The 23,895-nt window shown below is 47.4% G+C and overlaps 1 protein-coding gene and 1 long non-coding RNA gene across 4 annotated transcripts in view; one reads left to right on the forward strand and one right to left on the reverse strand.

Moving 5' to 3' along the window:
• LOC125445308 overlaps positions 1-12,358 on the reverse strand; it is a 25,817-nt gene extending 13,459 nt beyond the window's left edge. Inside the window, exons 1-2 of one of the 3 annotated variants that reach the window (XR_007246285.1) lie at positions 12,087-12,358; positions 4,301-4,421 (exon numbers count right to left, since the gene is read on the reverse strand). This is a non-coding gene — a long non-coding RNA (uncharacterized LOC125445308). The remainder of the gene's footprint in view (positions 1-4,300; positions 4,422-12,086) is intronic. The other 2 variants (XR_007246283.1, XR_007246284.1) reach the window with 2 other exon arrangements.
• The window catches only part of BCAT2 (branched chain amino acid transaminase 2), a 26,678-nt gene continuing 5,412 nt past the window's right edge, over positions 2,630-23,895 (forward strand). Inside the window, exons 1-8 of the mRNA XM_048518314.1 lie at positions 2,630-2,828; positions 14,274-14,354; positions 15,712-15,912; positions 17,839-17,949; positions 18,060-18,179; positions 19,514-19,677; positions 19,786-19,928; positions 20,784-20,870. Of these exons, the coding sequence (XP_048374271.1) occupies positions 2,790-2,828; positions 14,274-14,354; positions 15,712-15,912; positions 17,839-17,949; positions 18,060-18,179; positions 19,514-19,677; positions 19,786-19,928; positions 20,784-20,870 (946 nt within the window). The 5' untranslated portion in view covers positions 2,630-2,789. The remainder of the gene's footprint in view (positions 2,829-14,273; positions 14,355-15,711; positions 15,913-17,838; positions 17,950-18,059; positions 18,180-19,513; positions 19,678-19,785; positions 19,929-20,783; positions 20,871-23,895) is intronic.

Consider the following 23,895-nt stretch of genomic DNA (forward strand, 5'->3'; position numbering starts at 1 on the left):
TCATAGGTTCGCCACCACTGCCCTACAACAACACAGAACATTATGCAACAAACTCTCAGTGCTGTCCAGTTTTTTAAAATGTTTATTGATTTTTTTCCGGTGGTATAAAAAAAGACTAGTGTATCAGTAGTACTGCATCATTTAATGAATGAACAATCCTGAAGCATTTTCAGTATTTAAGTTCTTCGCTTAGAGCCAGCGGGGTGTAGTTGTTAAGAGCAGGTACACTCTAATCTGAAGAACCGGGTTTGATTTCACGCTCTGCCACTGGAGCTGTGCTGGAGCTGTGGAGGCTCCAAAGAAGGAGACTCCACCACTCTGCAAGGCAGTGAATTCCACCGTCGAACAGCCTTGACAGTCAGAAAGTTCTTCCTAATGTTTAGGTGGAATCTCTTTTCCTGCACCTTGAATCCATTACTCCATGTCCTAGTCTCCGAGGCAGCAGAAAACAAGCTTGCTCCCTCTTCGACATGGCATCCCTTCAAATATTTAAGCATAGCTATCAAGCCCTCCCTTAACTTTCGCTTCTCCAGACTAAACATCCTTGATGACCTTCATCAGATAAAACCGTTGCATAGATAATTTCAGTAATCTGCATCAATAACCTCCCTTTAAGGTAGGTCAGAATGATCATTACTGCATTGTTTTTATAGACGGAAGAGGTGAGTGTTGAAGTTCTGTAGGTCCATGCTGAAAGTCAACCACTTAATTTACCGTGTTTCCCCGAATATAAGACAGTGTCTTATATTAATTTTTGCTCCCAAAGATGTGCTATGTCTTATTTTCAGGGGATGTCTTATTTTTCTGTGTTCTGTTCGTCGGGCATGCTTCCAAACAAAAACTTTGCTATGTCTTACTTTCGGGGGATGCCTTATATTTCGCACTTCAGCAAAACCTCTACTATGTCTTATTTTTCGGGGATGTCTTATATTCGGGGAAACAGGGTAGCGTTTGAAGAAAAGTTTGGATTTATACCTCCCTTTCCTTAAAGGAGACTCAAAAGAGTTTACAAACTCCTTTCCCTTCCTTCCCCACAACAGACACCTTGTGAGGTAGGTGGGGCTGAGAGAGTTCATAGATAACTGTGACTGGCCAAAGGTCACTCAACAGGCTTAATGTGTAGGAGTGGGGAAACAAATCTGGTTCACTAGTTAAGGGTCCTCTTCTCATGTGGAAGAGTGGGGAATCAAACCTGGTTCTCCAGATTAGAGATCACCTGCTCTTACCACTACAATTGTGCAGTCTGAATCCAGCACCTTCTTACTCATACTTTGACTGTTAATACTTGCCAACTCTGACGTGGAACTCAGGTTAATTCACATGCTAACTTAGTGTGAGCTGCTGTGTTTGATATTACCCCATATTGTTGTTTGGATTACATGCTGTCGATTTTATTGGTTAGTTTTATCTGGTATGATTTTCTTATTTGTTTTACTCGTTGTGCCAATAAAGGAAATGTGAATCTGAAAATAAACTCAATTTGGCAAGTGATCCTGAAACTAGATATCTTATTATTATTTTTCTTTTGGAGCCCTGCAGATTTGGTTATCACAAAAACTGGAGCAGCGAAACAAAATTGTAACTTAAAACAAGAGTGCAGAAATGTATTCCAATTTGAGTTTGCTTGAAAATTGACGCTGTAAAAATTGTGTTAGATTTGGAGCTGTCTTTCTGCAGTGTGGCTAAGTCACTAACTTTTACAATGATGTTTTTTTAATGTGCTTTGCCTTGGAGCTGATTTTAACTGATCTTTTCACATTTGTCGGTTCCTCTCGCCCATGTTACATGTCCCAAGCTTTGAGAAGGCTATTAGCTTAAATAAACAGCACACACCTAGATGACGTGGAAAATATTTGTGCAGGCTCTTGCCCTCTTCCCTATTGGCTACCTTCTTGTTTCCCCTTCTAGCAGTTCTGTATGCCATTAAGCGTGAATAAGCGAGACAACATGTGCTTGTTTAAGATAGCATATCCTACTAATTCCAACTCTGCCATTGGCTGTGTGAGAGGGTGTGTATGGAGAAGGATGGTTGCGATTGGCTGCATGCTCCCTCCCCCCACCCTACACAAAATATCCTGCCAGGTTGCTGAATAACACCCTCCACCCGAGCTCACACCCCTCAAGTACTCCCCTCTAGTTCCTGCCCCCTTTATTTTCTTCCTTGCGACTCTAAAAAAGTTTCTGATCCTGCTTCCCTCTGTTGCCTTTCACCCTGCCTCTCTAATTGGAAAAACACTAGAGAATAGATAAAGAGTTAAGCAGACAGGACATCTACCCCAAATCTATATTGAATAAACATTCCATAATCGATCCCACTATGATATTCTTACATTACCAGATATACCTTTATGGAAACCCTTAAAATCTTTGCCTTTTATCTACCAACCCCAAAACATCTTTACAGGTTATTTGTTTCCAGCCAGCCTCAATGATCTATTTAAAAATAAAAATCTCAGTGCCTCTGAGCATGTGCTCGATGGGAAAGCGCACACTCTTCCTGCACTGGTGGAGCATAAAGTCTCGCGGAGTCCCATAGACTTTATGCCCCACCAATGCAGGGAGGGTGTCCGTTTTCCCATCGAGCACATGCTCAGAGGCACTGAGATTAGATCATTGAGGCTGGCTGGAAGCAAATTTCCAGGCTGCGTCCTGGATTAAGCAAGACGTTTTTGCTAGGAAAAGCAGCTGGCAAACGGGGCAAGGGAGGGGCGGGCCGGGGGCGGAACTTTTCTATCGCGGCTCCTGCAAGACCCCGCCCGGTCCCATTAGGCAGCAGCACCATTAACAGAATGGCAGCCACAAGAGGAGTCCCGCGGGCGATCTGGCGGGTAAGTTGGAGGGGAGGGAAGGGGTCTGGCTGTTAAAGGGGAGGGGGCTGCTCTGCCTGTGAAAGGGGAGGGGGCTGCCCGGCTGGAGTGGAGGGAATGGGAGGCTCGGTCCTCTCTTTAAATAGCTCCGGGCGGAAACGTCATAGCTGTTTTGGAAGCTGCTCTCCCTGTGCCAAAAATGTCCTAATTTGTGCGCGCTCCACAAAATATATCCTCCCCCCCCCCTTTTTTTTTCCCCCATCATATCCTTCTATTTAGAATATTTTATTTGCTGGATAATCCTTTTGTGCGTTAGTGGCAGATTTCCTTTTGGAAATTGTCAAAAGCCAGCAGCAATTTTTTTTACTTAACATTTTCTTCTCTGCTTTGTGTATCGATGGTTTTAATCAGTCTTGCTGTATTTTTGTTTTACTGTTTATTGTGCCAATAAAGGCTTGATTGATATGTCCTTCGAGGTATTGCTTGATCTCTCTCCCATCACCCCCAGAGAGCCTCCCCTCTTCCAAACAGGGAAATTTCTGCCATCCTATAGATTTCCCTTCCCTCCTGCATTAAACTGGTGTGCCACCGTAGCCCCCGGTCTGAAAAAGACTCTCAGTAACACTGTCATGTTGTTTCTTCCCCTCCACCTAAGGGCACAACATGATAAACTTGCTTTCAGAAAAAGGCATGACCTTCAACTTCAGAAAATTCTGCCAGCTTCCTTCACTTAAGATGGCACATATGCCCAGCATCCCTTCAAGGGGTATTCTTGCCAATCTGCAGAATTATCCTTGTCTCAAAATGCATTTATTTGCATTTAATCTTTCTGTCTTGATAAGAATTCCTATTCACCAGTCCTTTTCATAGGATCTGGGTTTGAATCCCTGCTCTGCAAGCTTGCTGAGTGACCTTGAGCCAATCACAGACATGCAGCCTGACTTATCTGTTGTGAAGATGAAATGCAGGAATGATGTAAACAGCACTTGGTTCCCAATCAAGAGAAAGGCAGGGTATAAATCAAGAAAATAATACCTCGATTAAAAAAAACTATTACAGCTCAGTCTTTTTTCTTATCCAGAGATTGGTTCTTGTTTTCTCTCTTTGTGTTTGTAAAATAAATGCTCCATGTCACCTAGAATAGTTCCAATTCACAGCAAAGAGTAGTAGTCATCTTGAACCTACTAAATACAGATCTCTCATCCAGAAGTACTAAAATAACTTATCTCTAAACCCTTTCGTAAGAAATAAGAAAACGGGACTGTCTGTCATCTACTTTATAGTGCCTTTTCTTAGACACCCCTGAGACACCTTTCATTGAACCTTCAATCTGAGCCTGTGGAATCCCCACACACAGAGACACACACACCACAGGTGAATTTCCTGAATTAACACTTGCTGACTTAATAGTGTACCTGCCCCTTGCTTTTCTGCCACAGCCTCTGGCAGTATACCTGTGCCTTACTTTATTTACATTGGCAAGATAGCCTCACCTTGAACACTGTGTTCTTTTCCGCTTCTTTTTCCCCGTTGACTTTCTGACATGCATCTTGTAATAGTTGCAGCTGCCTGATAAATTGAGCTGACTGTGTTTCAGAGGCCTGGATTGGGTGTCTGCCAGAGAAGAGAAGTTTAGAGCATTACTGCTTGCCAGGGAAGAAAAGAGGAGGGCCGTTGAAGCAGTCAGAATCCCAAAGGCCCAAGAATTCTTGCTATTGTGCCAGCAGCCACTTCTGGTTATTACGAGATTCAACTGGAGTTCATTTTTTTTCTCCAGAATTGTGTAAGCTGTACCCAGGAAGCATGAATTTTGTCAAGGAATACTAAATACTACATTCTGGAATGCTAATTTTCGGCAGGATTGTAAACTACAGCGGACCTAAACTGATTCATAGGTAGCAATCCTAAAAAACATTTTCCTGGGAGTGAGCTCCATATAATCCAGTGGGTCTTACTTCAGAGTAGACCTGCTTAGGCATGCTCCCATAATTGGGGCACTGCTACTGTTTAATTGGTTTTGCTTTCCCAAGGGAAGGAAGACAGAAGAGAGCAGTGCTGACATACCTCATCAAACATTAATATGGGTTTCACATTGCAAGTTTGGTCAAAAGATGGATGTCTGAAAATGTTTAAGCTCTAGTGCTCTAGGTCATGGAAACTAGAAGACCTTTGCAAAAATCTGCTTATTTTGTGGTTGCTTAGATGTGCAAAACTGCCTTGTGCCACAGGTCTGTGTGATCCTGTTTTGTGGACTGAGGCTAGCAGTGATCTTCCACGATCTCAGGTAGAAAAAGATCGTTGGCAGCACCTTGAGGTTCTTTAGTTGATGATACTAGAAACGGACCTTTCTGCATAGAAAGGATGTGGTTTAGCAGTAAGCCGCATCCTGTATGCTATAAAAGCATACTAAAGTATACTTTATACTGTACAGGAGAAGAAGTTTGGATTTATACCCCACCTTTCTCTCCTGTAAGGAGACTCAAGGTGGCTTACAAGCTCCTTCCCCTTCCTCTCCCCACAACAGACACCTTGTGAGGTAGGTGGGGCTGAGAGAGTTCCGAGAGAACGGTGACTAGCCCAAGGTCACCCAGCAGGAATGTAGGAGTGTGGAAACACATCTGGTTCACCAGATCAGCCTCTGCCACTCAGGTGGAGGAGTGGGGAATCAAACCTGATTCTCCAGATTAGAATCCACCTGCTCTTCACCACTATACCACGCTGGCATTGCATACTAAAAACCATCAAAGGGTCTCCAATATGGCTGATACTTTAAAACTTGCAATGCAAAACAAAAATGTCAAAACAAATTGAGAGAAAACAACCTGGAGCCTCGAACAGACGAAACAGCAGTTTTAAACGTAAGAGGCTTGTCCCATAGTATTTGATCTTGAGGAGGCATTTGAATACTTTTTTTTTGTTTAGAGCTGCATTGAATTCAACCAGTCCTAAGCAGCATTTAACATTTTATTTTTATGTGTTTTTTTAATATTGTAAGGTGCCTTGAGCTCTGTAGGAAGAAAGGTCGCTAACAAATATTCTGTAAAAAATAAAATAAACACAGCCTTCTTTCTGTGCTGTAGCTAATACTTCTGGCTGCTATTGGCTGAGGTGAAGCATCCATCCTATGTTTCCCACGCAAGCTATCAGCCTTCCTGGGGGAGAGGAAAGTTATGAACAGGCCATTTGTCAATTAAATCAGCAGGCCAAACAGGACACTGAAGTTAGTGGCCCAGTAGAAGAAGAAGAAGAGTTTGGATTTATATCCCCCTTTTCTCTCCTGCAGGAGACTCAAAGGGGCTTACAATCTCCTTGCCCTTCCCCCCTCACAACAAACACCCTGTGAGGTAGGTGGGGCTGAGAGAGCTCTGAGAAGCTGTGACTAGCCCAAGGTCACCCAGCTGGCGTGTGTGGGAGTGCACAGGCTAATCTGAATTCCCCAGATAAGCCTCTACAGCTCAGGCGGCAGAGTTGGGAATCAAACCCGGTTCCTCCAGATTAGATACACGAGCTCTTAACCTCCTATGCCACTGCTGCAGGATAGACCCCTAGTACCAGTCACTGCTAGTCTGGGCAGCCTGACCTTTTCACTGTCCTTGGAAGAAAAAGGATCTTATTGATCATTTCAGCCATGGGAAAGTTGTACAATTTCTCAGTGTAAATGTTCTGGAAGCAACACGGGATAAATGCCCTCCATTGTTCCCCCTTTTAAAAAAACACATTCTGAATGACAGGTCTACTCATCACTCAGTTTCCAGTTATTTTTATTTGCGAGAGACAGATCACTTGGGTGCTGTGTGGTTTCCGGGCTGTATGGCCGTGTTCTAGCAGCATTCTCTCCTGACGTTTCGCCTGCGTCTGTGGCTGGCATCTTCAGAGGATCTGCGTCTGTGGCTGGCATCTTCAGAAGATCCTCTGAAGATGCCAGCCACAGACGCAGGCGAAACGTCAGGAGAGAATGCTGCTAGAACACGGCCATACAGCCCGGAAACCACACAGCACCCAAGTGATTCCGGCCGTGAAAGCCTTTGACAAGACAGATCACTGTTGAGAAATGAATGCCACTTTGTTCGACCAGGTGTCATGCCTATTGGCGCTTGAAACAGAATGACACATTTTTGTGGGGTTTTTTTTAAAGGAAAAACAGGGCTCGCTATGAGTGATCTGTGGGCTTTCGCCACTCCAGAAGTGATGCTGGGGATCATTCCTCTGAGAAATCATTAAACGCTCCCTTTGGTGCCTGCTGTTAATCCGTCCCTAATCCTTCTAATTAGTGGTTAACTCAGTGCCCAGAGGATTGCAGTTGGCTTCTGCAGAACACCCTCAGCCACGTGTCTGCTGAGGCCCACACAGAGATTGCAGGGGTGTTTCACTCCTTGCTGGGTTCAGTCCAGGACTCTGCCGATCTCCTCCTTTTCGCCCTGTTGCCTCGGTGACTGAGCAGGCCTCCTCTCTGATTTAAATCCAGACAGACCTGGATGTTGATGGTGGCAGAATGAGCAAAGGTGTTCCAAGAAGAGGAGGAGGAGTTTGGATTTATACCCCACCTTTCTCTCCTGTAAGGAGACTCAAGGTGGCTTACAAGCTCCTTTCTCTTCCACAGCAGTGCCGTAGTGGTTAAGAGCAGGTGCATTCTAATCTGGAGGAACCGGGTTTGATTCCCTGCTCTGCCGCTTGAGCTGTGGAGGCTTATCTGGGGAATTCAGATTAGCCTGTGCACTCCAGCACACACCAGCTGGGTGACCTTGGGCTAGTCACATCTTCTCCGAGCTCTCTCAGCCCCACCTACCTAGCAGGGTGTTTGTTGTGAGGGGGGAAGGGCAAGGAGATTGTAAGCCCCTTTGAGTCTCCTCCAGGAGAGAAAGGGGGGGTATAAATCCAAACTCTTCTTCTTCTTCTTCCTCTCCCCACAACAAACACCTTGTGAGGTAGGTGGGGCTGAGAGAGTCTTGAGAGAACTGTGACTAGCCCAAGGTCACCCGGCAGGAATGTAGGAGTGCAGAAACACATCTGGTTCACCAGATAAGCCTCTGCCACTCAGGTGGAGGAGTGGGGAATCAAGCCCGGTTCTCCAGATTAGAATCCACCTGCTCTTCACCACTACACCATGTTGGCAGAATGGCAGGGCAGGGGCAGAATGAGCAAAGGTGTGCCAAGGGGCTACCATCCTAGTTCAGGGAGGCAAAACAAGTCCAAGACCATGGGAGCTCTGCACATTACCTGTGCTCCTTACATAATTCAGACCACACCTATAGCATGTCTGTGTCCCCATCCAAAGGGCTGGGTTCCTGTTTTGCTCTCTTTCCTGTTTTGAAAAACAAAGTAGACTCTTTCAAATTCCTATCACATGTTTTTGTTTTTTGTTCTCTCCCTTTGGCAGCAGGGGGGGCATGTTTCTGCTTGTTTGGGCTTTGGGCCAGACTCCCATTGGGCAGGAATCGATTCTGAAGCAGCCTGGACAAACCCTGAGTGTTTTCCCTCCATAATCAGATATGCCGTACAAACGGGGACTCTGCCTTAGAACACGAGAAGCTTGGATTTTTAAAACACAATTTTCGAGCCTTTATAGAGAATGAGCCTGAAAAGGAAGCCCCCCCCCCCTCCCACACACACACACACCCCTTTCCTGTGTAGGTGCCTCTGCCCAAAATCTTGATTCCCAATAGAAAGTTCTAAATGATCAGAAAACATGACCCTTGTGGTCTCTTCTAACTCTATTATGGCCCCTTCCGCACATGCAGAATAATGCCCTTTTGATCCACTTTCAATGCACTTTGCAGCTGTGCGGAAGAGCAAAGTCCACCTGCAAACAGTTGTGAAAGTGGATTGAAAGGGCATTATTCTGCCTGTGTGGAAGGGGCCTATGATTCGTGGAAGCAAAATGAGATCCTTTTGACCAAGACCTCTCTTAAAATGACAAAGATTAATATATAGAGCTACACTGCATTAAGACTCGTGACTAATCCATCTAGCTCATTATTGTCCACTGCAGGGGTTCTGAACCGTTGGGAACCTGCGGGCATCTTTGACGTTTGGCATAGGCCCCTTCCGCACATGCAGAATGATGCACTTTCAATCCACTTTCAATGCACTTTGAAGCTGGCTTTTACTGTGTGGAATAGCAAAATTCACTGTCAAACAATTGTGAAAGTGGATTGAATCTGCATGTGTGGAAGGGGGCAATCCGCCTCATGTTGGCACTTCCTCTTCTCCTGCCTTCAGCTTTTCCTAGCATTACTGTCTTCTCCGCCGAGTCTGGTTGTCTCGGGATGTTTGCCACCAGAGCCACGTGATTGTGTCGAAAACTTTCTGGAGTTCTTTGCCTTTTGCTGCCCTCTATTGTTGGAAGAGAGAGTTGCATCTTTTTGGGAAGGAAAATCTGTGGCTGGATTGCAAAATTCTCTTATCTCCACCTCTGAGGCCCCTTCCGCACATGCAGAATAATGCACATTCAGTCCACTTTCACAATGGTTTGCAAGTGGATTTTTTCTATTCTGCACAGTAAAATCCAGCTGCAAAGTGCTTTGAAAGCAGATTGAAAGTGCATTATTCTGCATGTGTGGAAGGGGCCTGAAGGAGGTCTAAACAACGAACGCATGTAGCCGCTTTATGCTGAGCGCGACCATCAGTTCATCTCGCACAGTATTGTGTGCTGTGATGGGCACACAATGTCCCATCTCAGGTGTCCATAATCTCAGGTGCCTTTTCCTCACAGGGAATCTCTTTCAGCCCCCTGATTCATTTGGTTGCCCCTTTTCTGCAATGCTTTCTACTTCTGTAATGTCATTTCTGTACAACTGTATTTCTATACTGACTTTTACTTTTACTAGCATGGAATCAGGGAAATGAAAAAAAAAACGACGTGTGAAGGAAGATTGGTGTCACTTGAACCCCCAACCATCCTTGGAGGCAAAGGTGGGATCCAGCAGGTTCTCACCAGTTCCCGAGAGTGGGTTGCTAATTATTTGTGTGTGCCGAGAGGGGGTTACTAATTGGGTCCACTTTCGCCCTCGCCTCCCCAAGAGGCATCCTGCCTTTGAACGTGAAGGTTCCATATAGCAATTGCGACTAATAATGTAACTCCCTGAACTGGGTTAATCCCTTTCAGGTGCTGCAATTCATTGATTCTCAGCCTTTCATACCTTTTATCTTACCAATCTCTATCAAAGAACCTGTGTGTTTCACCATTGCTGTGTTCAGATTTGTGAGTTGGGGCATTTTCTATAATGTGATGATGATTTAGAAATGACCTGGTGCAAAAAAAATGTTTTGGGGTCGTGGTGGGGTGGCTGCCCATGGGGGGGCATCCAACTCAGGTTTTGCCCAGGGCTCAGGTTTGCCTAGGTACGCCTCTGCCCCCTTTGCTGAAGGGGGGCTGGCGAGGGAACTTGTTACTAAAATTTTTGGATCCCACCGCTGCTTGGAGGGAAATTTCTTGGAAGTAGAAACCCAGGGTCCTGACTTCCTACACTCTTAAATCTGCTCTTTGTCAAGTGGACCAAATCCTGAATGCCTGGTGTCCTAACCGGTTGAAATTCACTATGGAGGACCCAGAAACCCTTTGTCTATGCTGCTAAGTCTAAGCTGGAATAACGCAAAGCCATGTGTCGGGAGCACCTTAGTGTGATGCCAGGGAAGTGTCAGTCCACCATGAGAAACAAACGAGGTTGCCTGCTATGTCTCTGCATGCTTCCCTGCACTGGGCTTTCCACTGGAGATGGATTCTTCTGCCCTATCTGTACACGAGCTGTTTTTCATCTGGTGTCACACAGTGGCGAAGAGCCTGAGCTATGAACTGAGCAGTCGGCGTTGTGAATTTTACCACAACTACTAATTCTCTGAGTGGCCGAAGGCAACATGTTTTCTTTCTCTGTCTTTCTCTGCTTCAGCGCCTGGAATATGAGGATCTTCTTATTAATATGCCTTACAAGGAAAAGATCACAGTGAGATGATGTACAAAGGGCTTTGAAAATACAGCATAAAACCTCTTCCTGGCCACGGGTGGGATTTAGCCAGTGGTGGGATCCAAAAATTTTAGTAACAGGTTCCCACGGTGGTGGGATTCACTGTGGCGTAGCGCCAATGGGGATGGGCGGGGCACGACGGGGGCGTGGCCAGGCACGACGGGGGTGGGGCATTCCTGGGCGGGGCTGTAGCAAGGAAGCAGCCGCTGCACCGGTCCTTGGGCGGGAAACGAATACACGCAGGCGCAGGCTGCCACGCACGCTGGTGCACCTCCTGCTAGACTGCTTCAAGTTCTGCGCGCTACTGCTGAGAGGAGGGGCGTAACTAAGGCAAAAATCACGTGGCAAAATCACCAATTAGTAACCCCCTCTCGGCACACACAAATAATTAGTAACCTACTCTTGGGAACCTGTGAGAACCTGCTGGATCCCACCTCTGGATTTAGCCTTTTGGCAAGCAAGAGCTCGCTAAGGAACTTCTCATACAAATACTAATCAATCTCAATGAGGGAAAGTACAAAAAGAAGTATTTTCCTGATTCTTTTCGGGTGTCACTGTTTTCATTCTGTCTATGTTTTGTTGCTGTGCGTTCCTGATTTTGTTTGTTTGTTTAACCCTGTTTATATCCAGCCAACAACAACAAAAAACACAACATTCCTATGTTTGCACAACACAAAAACAAAAAGGGGAGATTTTCCAAACAGCAAAGTTGCAAAATTCCAAACCGTTCATAGCATCAAACCGAGTCACTGTCAGTCTATTATCTTTGTGATGCTGAGGTGGGGTGGGGACACCAGATCCAGCCATCTGAACCCAATCCAGCCATCTGAACCCAATTTTCTGGAGTTAGCCAGTTCGTCCTTTCTTGCTTTCCCCCCTTCTTCCTGCCCAAATTTCCTCTGTTTTCAAAGCTTAGAAAACAGATTGCTTTAGTATAGTTGGACTTTGCTCAAGGCACAGAGGTCTAGCCCAGTTCTCTTGCTGGCTTCCACTACAATTGCTGTTGAAACTGAAACTTCCGAAAAACTCCATTCCTGGATCTTATTCTTCCCCCACCACCCCATCCCGGTCAATTTAATCTCTGTGCCTTTTTCTGAACGGAAAGGCAGAGGACAAAAAATCCCAGCTCTCAGTTTTAGCTAACTGAAGAAGAATGCCGGGCAATTTGAAAGCTGTCCTATAGCTACAGAGAAAAGGTACTGTCTGATTATTTGGGACTGAATTCCCCTGGATTGCTGACACCCTTGAACTGGGTGCTGCCCAGCCAAGGAAGGAAAGAAAGCAAACCATCTTGCTTTCAAAATCTGTGCAGACTTACCCCCTCAAATCTTCCCTCTTTCCTTTCCAGTCTCTGGACGACAAAAATCTCGCTGGAGCCGTTCTTCCATAGCCACTTGTTTCTTCTCTGTCCCGTCCTGGTCTGCTGTGTGTGTCTCAACAGGGGCTGAAGTCCAATCCCCAGGGAGATTAGGGGGAAAAGCCAAGGTTAGAGGTTGGTCCGCGCCTGAGAATGACCTCCTCAGCAAAACTAGAAAGGACGGGCGTTCCCACGCTCGGCTTGTCAATGGGCGGCTTTATGCCACTCTTGTGGGAATCTTGGTTGGCCTGACAATGAAGCGCTTTTGAAAACCTTGCAGCTGGTTGCTAGCCCAGCGGAGGCGCAGGGGTATAAAAGAAGACCGGATTCTCCCACCCACCACCATCGTGGGATGTCACCCGCTCAGCTCCCAAAGGCCCAGGTCATGTTTGTGGGTTACACATTAACAGAAGCTGTTTGCTTACTGAGCCTGGGTTACGCAAAGAGGAGATTAGGCCCTCTTTGTTTGTTTTTAATTATTCTCGGTTCTGCTCCTGCGGTAACTCCGCTGCTTTGTTTGGTCTGCGGTCTTGCAAGCCATGTTTGTTAGCTGCAGGCAGTTTCAGTAGCCCACAAGTCTTGGTTCTGCTGCGTTTGTCCTCGTGACCAACTTGTGAAATGTCCTCATGACCAACTGGTGAAATGTGCTCAAGATCTCCCCGTGAGTTTCTTGCCAGTGTGGGGATTTGAACACAGGTTTACCCTAGTCCCGTGGTGGCAAACCTTTGGCACTCCAGATGTTGTGGACTACAATTCCCATCAGCCCCTGCCAGCATGGCCAATTGGCAGGGGCTGATGGGAATTGTAGTCCATAACATCTGGAGTGCCAAAGGTTCGCCACCACTGCCCTAGTCTATTCCTCAGCTCTTGGAGCTCACAGACACCTGTGGAATTTGTACGCAGTGGTGGGTGCAACCACAAAATGGCTGCCACAAGAGGCGGAGCCAACCACAACATGTCTAATGTGCTGTGTCTCATAAAAAGATGGTAGTAGATTGTATATTCCTCTGCCACATAGCTAGACCTTTGTTGTAGAATGCTCCACCTGGGTCCTAGTGCCTGCCTGGCCCTGCTCCCCTCATCCGTTTGAAAGTAAAATACATTTTGGTGTAAATGCTCTTGTATAGAAATACCATGTTTAATAATGCAAAAAGTAATGGTTTTGACAAAATCAGTGCATAAAAATGAATGATAATTCTCATATTCGTTCTGGACTATATTCTAACGCAGAAGCGTACAGTTTTCTCAACCGCTGCACCTCAACTGACCAAATTAACATCTTTTTGTGAAACAGAGCATAGTTGGTTTTTCAGCCTGGGTTTTAGCCCTTTACACCCCCAAACAGTCTGGACCCAGGATTCCTCAAGGGACCACTTTTTCCATTATAAATCGATCAGTGCAGAAAGATTTTGGAGGCAGAGCTCTGTGTAGCAGGGCATTCTCCTCAGTGGCACCAACCTTCTGTCCCTGTTGGCATTGCGGAAGCACTCTGTGGTGGCTCACTGTCAGAAAGGTTTTGGGGTTTTGCGGACTGTCTCAAAATGTATGGCAGTTTTTTATTGGGCTTCTGTTGCTCATGTAAATTTTTTTTCTGTTCTTTGTTTGAGGCCTGGTGTTGTTAAAATTTTTTACAGCTGATTTTGAAGAAGAAGAAAAGAATTTGGATTTATAACACCCTTTCTCTCCTGTAAGGAGACCAAAGGGGCTTACAAGCTCTTTGCCCTTCTTCTCCCCACAACAAACATTTTGTGAGGTAGGTGGAGCTGAGAGAGTTCTGAGAGAACTGTGGCTAGCCCAAGGTCCCCCAGCAGTATTCAGGTGCAGGAGTGGGGAAACACAGTTCACCAGATAAGAGTCCGCTGCTCGGGTGGAGGAGCGGGGAATCAAACCCGGTTCTCCAGATTAGCATCCACCTGCTCTTAACCACTACGCCACGCTGGCTCGTGGATGAACCTGATGAGCTACTGTAGGGGTCAGCCACTTGAAAAGTAGTAATACACTAGTCTCGTATCTGTAGAATTCATGTTATTTTGGTATCTTCCCTGCTCTCATTGCTGAGCTGACCCAGGAGGGTAAGGAGCAAAGAACTCCTCTCCTCTCCTTTCCCACCAATAGAGTTTCATCTCTTAACCTTTCTCTCTGTTGCAGTTCCAGGTTTGGAAAGGAAACTCTTCCGGCGCTGTGGTTTCGTTCCTCGGTCCTCAGAGATTTCTAAGCACCTCATTCAAGGTATGAAAATTTGCAGACTGGTTTTTGGATCGATGCTGGATTATGCAGGTGTTTCTTAAAGATGGACCGTGATTGGTGGGAATTCTGGCTGCTAGGAAAGACCAAAAAAAAACACCCACCAAAAGTTCAGGCTTTGTGGATGGCCAGCTCACAAAGAGATGGGTTGAAATGCTAGGCAAATAGGTTGCCAAACTCCTGGTGGTACCTGGAGATCTTCATGTTGATCTCCAGACAACTCAGATTAGTATTTTGGGAGGAAAAGGCGGCAGAGAAGGAGGAGTTTTGGATTTATACCCCCACCTTTCTCTCCGGTAAGGAGACTCCAGGTGGCTTACAAGCTCCTTTCCCTTCCTCTCCCCACAACAGACACCTTGTGAGGTAGGTGGGGCTGAGAGAGCTCCGAAGAACTGTTAGTAGCTCAGAGTCACCCAGCAGGAATGTCGGAGTGGGGAAACACATCCGGTTCACCAGATAAGCCTCCGCCTGTCAGGTGGAGGAGTGGGGAATCAAACCCGGTTCTCCAAATTAGAGCGCACCTGCTCTTAACCACTACACCACGCTAGAGAGTGGACTATGGAATTGTACACTCCCAATTATACACCCCCAAAATCTGGCTTGTATTATTTTTACCTTGTCTCTCTTGGATTAGATTTTAAAAATCAACTTTTGGATTGTGGTTGGGATGAAAGCCACTGAAAATAGGGATGCCAGCCTCCAGGTGAGACCTGGGAATCACTTAGAATGACTGCTCATTTCCAGACTACACTGATCATCTCCCCTGGAGAAAATGCCTGCCGAGAAGGCTGGATTCTGTGGCATTGTATCCCAGTGAGGTTCTCATCTCCCCCCGGCTCCATCACTAAATCTCCAGGGGGTTACCAGTCCAGATCTGGCAACCCTACTCCCCCATCCCCTGCCAGTGGCCAGTGGGGGACCTGACAACTCGTCTTTTAGCACTAGCGAAATACGTCCAGTTCTCCAGTAGAAGAAGAAGAAGAAGAAGAGGAAGAGGAAGGAGGAGGAGGAGGAGTTTGGATTTATATCCCCCCTTTCTCTCCTGTAAGGAGACTCAAAGGGGCTGACAACCTCCTTGCCCTTCCCCCCTCACACCCTGTGAGGTGGGTGGGGCTGAGAGAGCTCCGAGAAGCTGTGACTAGCCCAAGGTCATCCAGCTGGCGTTTGTGGGCGTGTATAGGCTAATCTGAATCCCCCAGATAAGCCTCCACAGCTCAAGCGGCAGAGCAGGGAATCAAACCCGGTCCCTCCCGATTAGATACACGAGCTCTTAACCTCCTACGCCACTGCTGCTCCCGTAGACGGCAGTGCGGGGTCTGATGGTTGTCTTGATGTTTCCTAGGCCTCTGATCTCCAGACGGAACTGACCAGCCGTCCGAAACCCAAGCCAGACTCCGGGAGCTTGGTCTTTGGCAAAAACTTCACCGATCACATGCTCACCGTGGAATGGTCGCAGGAAAACGGCTGGAGGGAACCTCAAGTCAGGCCCTTCCAAAACCTCGTTATGCACCCGGCCTCCTCCGCCTTGCACTACTCTGTGCAGGTAACGGCGTCACGGAGCGAGACTCAGAGCCAGCGAAGGAAGACTGGGTGAAGTGGGATCAGGATGCAGGAGGGAGCGGGCCGCTGCAAGTCCGGGGGGATGTCTTTCCTCCGTTGATCCCGAGGCAGATAATCCTACAGGCAGGAGAAGTGGAGGGAAAAGCCAGCAAAACGGTTGAGGGGGCGGAGCGCTTTCCTTGCAAGGAAAGTCCCAGGAGTTTGGATCTAATTAACACTCAACGTTGCCAGGTCCGGAACTGGGGGGGGGGGGGGGGGCTCGTTGTGAGTGCGGTTATGTTATTGCCAAGGTAAACACAGAATCAATGGCAGTAGCTCTAGGAATCACCAGAAACTCTATGGTGTTATCATAGAGTTTCAGGAAGCGCAGCCCCATTATGACTGGATGCTTTTCATTCAATTTTGCAGTCTCCGCCAGTTTAGATTCTGATGCACAATATTAACAGATGGTGACTTTAATATGCGACATATTTAGTGCCCCACACAACGGAAGCCCGCAAGAATATGTAGAAGCTCCTTCCGTCTCCCCTCTTCTGTCCCCCTTCCTCCTCCACCCATTCGCCATCCTCCCCCGCCCCCCCTTCACTGTCCTGCCTTGCCATTGTTGGGGGGGAACTGTCTGTCAAGTTGCCGTGGCAACCGGAACGACACAGGAAGTCTCCCAAGTTGAGTTCAGGAGACCCTGGATGCCAGGCCTTTATGTGTTTGTGACCTTGGGTTGTTGTAGCAACCAAAAACGTGTGGAAGATTGCAGCTCCCGTTGAGCGCAGGGACTGACTGCGTAGTGCAACGGTCACAGCTGAGCAGCAGGTATCCCACCTGGCAGCCAGTCCTTGGCTAAAGTGACCCCCGGGGCACAACAGCCAAGACAAAATGGTTGCCGAAGCCTCTTGAGACCTCAGGCACGACTTCAGTTGCCTTTCCAACCTTTCAGTCTTTCAGAGATGCATTCACACACCACAAGGACTTCTTCAGGGTGCAGAACCTCTCCCCAACTTCACATTCGGCTCTGCTTTGCAGCTGGGGAGGGGGGGCAGAATTTCAGATATAGCGATGAATGTAAAAAGGGACGCCGTTTTGAAGAATTATTTTTAAAGCTAATTTTAAAAATAGTCCTCCTTCTCCGTGCCAGAAGCAGCTGCCTCGCAGCTTTGTCAAAGATGCCGAGGCGCCTTTAGCCGTGATAGTGAAGTGGAACTTCCAGTTTCAGCAGCAGTGTATCTCTGAATGCCAGCTTCTGGCGGCATCTGCAGAGAAAAGCTGCTTCTTTGCTGCCTGACTTTAGGCTTCCCAAACGCACCTGGTTAGCAACTGTGGCAAACATTATGGGGGCTCTGGTCTACCTAGGCTCGTTCCTTTTTGGTCTTGGTACAAGCTATCCCAGTGATGGCGAACCTTTTTGAGACCGAGTGCCCCAACTGCAACCCATAACCCACTTATTTATCGCAAAGTGTCAACATAGCAATTTAACCTGAATACTGAGGTTTCAGTATAGAAAAAACGGTTGGCTCCAAGGCGCGCGTTACTTGGGAGTAAGCTTGGTAGTAGTCAGTGGCTTTGCTTTGAAGCAACTGTGCAACACTTTGAATGGGTGAATCACAACCCAAGGAGGGTTTACTCAGAAGCAAGCCCCATTGCCAGCAACCGAGCTTACTCCCAGGTAAAGGATCACGCTTTAGTTCTTCTAATGAAAATCAGTAGGGTTTAACAGTGCTTAACAGGGTTACCTACACTGCTTCCCCAAAACTAGGTCTTAGGTTTAGTGCTAATAATCTCCCTGAAATAATTGCACTATTATCACATGACGAGCCCTGTGCACGCGTGCCCACAGAGAGGGCTCTGAGTGCCAACTCTGGCACCCGTGCCATAGGTTCGCCACCACTGAACTATCCCCTTTCCCCCCATTTAGCTCTTTGAGGGGATGAAGGCTTTCCGGGGCCCAGATAAGCAGATCCGTCTTTTCCGTCCCATGCTGAACATGGAGCGCATGTTGCGTACCGCTCTCCGCACCTGCTTGCCCGTGAGTATTCCCGATAGCCCCCTCTTGTCTCCCTCTTGCCTGAAGGCCAACCAGTTCTCCCTAGAGGCACCGCTGATTTCACTAGGCTTCTCTCCCTCTCTCCCACACAGCCGTTCGACAAGTCCGAACTACTCGAATGCATCCGGCAGCTCATCCGGGTGGACCAAGACTGGGTCCCCCACTCAGACTCCGCCAGCCTCTACATCCGCCCCACCTTCATCGGCACCGAGGTGGGTCCTTCCTCAGGATTCCACCCCAGCAGCCAGTGCAGCTCAGTCCCCAAACCGGAACCAAGGAGACCCCAGGTTCCGAGCTCTTCTCAGCCCCCAAGATCTCTGGTAGCCTAGGGCCAGTTGCCAGATCTCTGCCTGGTCTGTCTCCCTGCATTATTATGAGGATAGAATTTGAAGTGGGGGAAGACCGTGCAAGGAGTTAAGATCTTGGGCAGAAACTCTGTCGCACGTTTCTCCACCTTCAGTTGGGCAGCCCCAGGGACAGAGCTTGGCTTGTTAGGGGGCTCTGGTAGGGGATTATTTTCCCCACGTGTTGAGAAAGCCCACAGATGGCCATAGTTTGTGCCCACGTGGTGGAAGACAGCTCTTCAGGTTCATATGAGAGAAAGGCACGACCTCTGAAAGTTAGCCCTGTGTCCACCTTAGAATCATACAGTTGGAAGAGATCCAGGGCATCAAGTCCAACCCCCTGCCATGCAGGAACATACAATGAAAGCACTCCTGACAGATGGCCATCCAGCCTCTCTTTAAAAACCTCCGAAGAAGGAGACTCCACCACATCCCACTGTCGAACAGCCCTGACTGTCAGGAAGTTCTTCCTGATGGGGTGCTGTGTGGTTTCCGGGCAGTATGGCCGTGTTCTAGCAGCATTCTCTCCTGACGTTTCGCCTGCATCTGTGGCTGGCATCTTCAGAGGATCTGATGGTAGGAATGGAAAGCAAGTGGAGTATATATACTGTGAAGTCAAAAGGTGAGGCCATCTGGATAGAGTAGCCTGGCATGTGAGTCACAGAGAAGTCTGTAGCACGGGAGTAACAATGAAGATAGCAAGGTCAATAGGTGAATGGATCTGAATAGAAGTATCCTGGTCTTTGTTCCCTTTGATTGCTATAGTCTATAGTTGTCCTGTGTTTGGGTGGAGCTGATTAGTCACTGTCTTGATTCTAGAGTTTTCTTCCTGATGTTCAGGTGGAATCTCTTTTCCTTCACCTTGAACCCATGACTCCTGGTCCTAGTCTTTTGAGCAGCAGAAAACAAGCTTGCTCCCTCACCAATATGACATCCCCTCAAATATCTAAACATGGTTATCATGTCACCTCTTAACCTTCCCTTCACTGAATTAAACATCCCCAGCTCCCTAAGTCTCTCCTCGTAGGGCATGGGTTCCAGGCCTTTCACCATTTTGGTTGCCCTCCTCTGGACCCGTTCCAGCTTGTCAATATCCCTCTTGAATTGCGGTGCCCAGAACTGGAGACGGTATTCCACGTGAGGTCATCCTTCCTCCAGGTTCAGGACTTTTGACTTCATACAATGCTTTTATCCCCCTGCAGCCCTCCTTGGGGGTGGCCAAGCCGTCCCACGCTCTGCTGTTCGTGATCCTGGGGCCCGTGGGCCCATATTTCGCCACGGGCAGCTTCAACCCCGTCTCTCTCCTGGCAGATCCCCGCTATATCCGGGCCTGGATGGGCGGGGTCGGTGACTACAAGATTGGCGGGTGAGTAAGAATGTAATACCGCCCACATCCACCCATAGAGGGTTGCTTCCGATCTGCAGGGTTGGTTCCACCCGATTGCTCTTTGTCGTGTTCTCTCCCCATCTTCAGCAATTATGGTCCCACCATTTACGTGCAGAATGAGGCCAGCAAACAGGACTGCCAGCAGGTCCTGTGGCTCTACGGGGACGACCACCAGCTGACGGAAGTCGGGACGATGAACATCTTCATGTTCTGGAAGAACCAGCAGGGAGGTGAGAGGTTTGAGCCCCCCCCCCCCGGGGTTATGTTTGGGTTCAGCTACCTTCTGGCTCAAAAACATGTTTCTGCAGAGGCAGAGCTACCAGGGAAGGGGGGTGCGCATTCCACCGGGCGTGCACATGGGGGAGGAAATCGCCATCCGCTTCCCCCCCCCCCCCGTGCCCTCCCACACACACATTTACCTTAGTGAAACAGTGCAGGCTGGAGAAGCGGCCTGTTCCCTTCAGGCTGAAAATGGCCTGGTGGGAACTACACTTCCCAGGAGACCTTGCGAGCCTCAAGGTCTCATGGGAAGTGTAGTTCCCACCAGGCTGTTTTCAGCCTGAAGGGCTGAACAGCGCCTCTCAACTACCTATTCCTGGGCTGCATGTGTGTGTGGCCCAGTCTGCACTGTTTTACTAAGGTAAGTGTGAAATGGGGGGCGGGGGGGCAGGGCACCACCGGGGATGGGGGGACACAGAGTGCGCACTGGGCGCAGTATGACCCAGCTACGCCTCTGTGTTTCTGAAATATTCCTTGAAATCGGAAGAACAGTGTGGATTTTCTGAACCACAAGGCTTACCAACCCCTTCCTTTCTTCACCCCACCACAGCCACCTTGCAAGGTAGGTGGGGCTGAGAGAGTTCGAAGTGCGATCAAGGTCACCCAACACGCTGCATGTGTAGGAGTAGGGAAACAAACCCGGTTCTCCAGATTAGAGTCCGCCGCTCTTAACCGCTCTTCCAGGAAGCTGCAGTTCTCGGGAGTCTTAAATCTGCGCCCACGTTCTGCACTGTTCCTGTGCTCTCCCGGAATGGCAGGATAAACACAGACTGCTACTTGCATGTAACATCGGTTTCTTCTTCCAGATATGGAGCTAGTCACCCCTCCTCTGAATGGGATCATCTTGCCCGGCGTGACTCGACAGAGCCTTCTAGATCTTGCACGCAAATGGGTGAGCATAGCAGGGACTAGAGGATCGGGGCAGAAATGAAATGAACCCGGGGAGAAGCAGGGCGGAGCGGGTTACGGGTGTCAGAATTTACCCCAAAGTTCTTCTAACTAGAAAGACAAAAAATGTATTTATTTTCTTCCTTGCTGTTTGACAGCAAGTCAATAGGGAACCAAGAATCACGTCACACACTTCAGACGGAGAAATTATATATACTATTTTGTAATAATGATTCAAACAGTATATAACATACAAAATAAACAGACCAGTTATATGGTTAGATAAACAAAGGTTGAATCCAAAGTAATAATCAGTCTTTCTTCAATCACAGAATGGGTCTTAGTAACGCGTTTGAGAGACTCCAGTATTGCTGGTTATTATTGTGATATGAACTTGTGGTTTCCATAGAGAAGCATAATTGGGCGTTAATAAGACCCATTTTTGATTGAAGAAAGACTTCGGATGTTACTTTGGATTCAACCTTTGTTTATCTAACCATATAAATGGTCTGTTTGTTTTGTATGTTATATACTGTTTGAATTATTATTACAAAATAGTATATATAATTTCTCCGTCTGAAGTGTGTGACGTGATTCTTGGTTCCCTGTTATTTATGTTACATACATTGTCTTGATATTACAACAGCAAGTCAATACCAAACGTAAAATAGAAGGCACCATAACTTGAGATGTCACGAGCTTAATGAAAACAAATGTATTCTTCCATGTTTTGAATTTTTTTCCTGACCATTTATTTTGCCAAGTTTACAATAATTTACTGGTGGTCCCCGGCCCCTCCATGATGCGGCTGGCCTCCACCCCGGCCTGGTGGAACACTCTTCCTCCAGCTGTCCGGGCCCTGCGGGTTCTTGGTGAATTCCGCAGGGCCTGTAAGACTGAGTTGTTCCGCCGGGCCTTTGGAGCAACCAGCGGCTGAGTATGGCGCCCCTGCTCGGTTACATCTAGATTACCCTCCTATGGAGGAGTCCGGCCGCTCCCTAGGGGAGGGTTTTAAGGAAAAGGGTTTACCGGGCGCCTTCTATTATGGTATTACCGCTGTTTTTAATGAAATTTAGTATATTTTTAACATAAGCATAAGCATAAGCATAAGCATAAGCATTTTATTGTCATTGTGCACGCACAACGAAATTTACAGCAGCATTCCTCGATGCACACAATTTCAGACTCATACAATTTCAGACTCATGCAATTTCAGACTCATACATCATCATCCTCCACCCATCCCTACATAGCCCCAAATACATCAATATGAAGCGCCGGGGGTTAGCATACCCACAGCTCTAGAGTAGAAGCTGTCTCTAAGCCTCTTTGTCCTAGTTCTGAGGGGCCCTGTATCGTCTGCCAGATGGTAGCAGTTTAAAAGAGAGTGTGCTGGATGAGACGAGGGTCCCTTAGAATATTTTGGGCTTTATTTAGACTTCGGCATTATAGATTTCTTCCAAGGAGAGGGGCAGCCGATAATCCTTTGTGCAGTGATCACCCTTTGGGTAGCCTTCCCTGTGCCACTGTGCAACTGGAGAACCATACACAGATGCAGTGAGTTAGGACTCTCTATAACCTGGCAGGTAAAAGGACACCAGAAGTTTTCCATCTAGTTGTTGCTTCCTTAAAGTCTCAGAAAGTACAGTCTTTGCTGGGCTTTCTTAACCAATGTGGTAGTCTGTACTCCCCAGGTCAAATCCTCTTTAATCATAGCAGCCAGAATTTTAAAACTAGCCACCCGCTCCACTTGATCTCCATTTTATAGTCAAGGGCTGAATTTCTGAGCTATTCCTTCTATAGTCCACTATGAGCTCCCTTTGTCTTGTTAGTGTTAAGAACCAGGTTATTTTCCTGCACCATGAGAGCAGTCGGTCCACTTCATTTCGATAGGCAGACTCATCCCTCCAGAGATGAGGCCCACCACCCGTTGTGTCATCAGCAAATTTGATAATGGTGTTACTATGATAGACAGGAGTACAATCATATGTATAAAGGGTGAACAGTAAAGGGCTCAACACACAGCCCTGTGGCGTTCCCATATTTAGAGTAGGAACTGTGGAAACCCGATTTCCCAGTCTAACCCTAGGAGCGCCCAGACAAAGAGTCCCTAATCCACAAACAGATTGAATGTGAAGGTCCAAGATCCACAAGTTTTGTCACCAGTCTTTGTGTAGATTGTATTAAATCTTGGGAACTAAAGTCCACTTAAAGAGCATTAAACACATAATTCCCCTGCTGTTGTTCCAGATCGTCAAAGCTGTGGTGGGGGCTAATGGCAATGGCGTCCTCCGTGAATCTATTAGTCCGATATCTGAACTGATGTTTATCAAATGTATCTGGAAGGCAAGAACTAATATGCCTATGGACCAGTTTTCAAAACACTTCATGATGATGGGGGTGGAGTGCCACTGTGGTCTATAATCCTGAAGATTGTCAGCAGGAAATCTCTTTGGTAGTGGAACAATGGTGGAAGCTTTCAAACAAGATGGAATGGTGGACTGGGATAAAGATCGTTTAAAGATCCCAGTAAAAACACCAGCCAGTTGGTTGAAAGCGCGTCCTTTAACACCAGAGCCGAGGAATACCATCGGTCCAGCAGCCAACTCCTTGGATTCACAGCCCTCAAAACTTGCCTCACCTCATGTTCCTCCACAGTGAGGTGTGAGCTGCAATCACCTGGTGGCTGTGTGTCATCTCCTTCCTGATAGACCTGTTTCCAAGCCCGGGCAAAAAATTGATTTAGCTGCTCTGCCAGAGAAGAAGAATCCCCATCCACAGAAATGTCATTGTTTGGTTTATGGTTGGTAATTTGTTGAATTCCCTGCCACACCTGCCTCATGTTGTTATTATTAAAATAATCTTCAATTTTTCTCTTATAACTCATCTTGGCTTGTCGAATGCCTCTCTTGAGACTGGCTCTACGCGCACTATGCTTTGCCTCATCACCAGATCTGAAGGCAATATTCCTGTCATGCAAAAGTGTGAACCTCCCTTGTCATCCAGGGTTTATGGTTGGAGTAAATCCAG

This window comes from Sphaerodactylus townsendi, linkage group LG15 (genome assembly GCF_021028975.2).
Source record: "Sphaerodactylus townsendi isolate TG3544 linkage group LG15, MPM_Stown_v2.3, whole genome shotgun sequence".
NCBI lineage: Eukaryota > Metazoa > Chordata > Lepidosauria > Squamata > Sphaerodactylidae > Sphaerodactylus > Sphaerodactylus townsendi.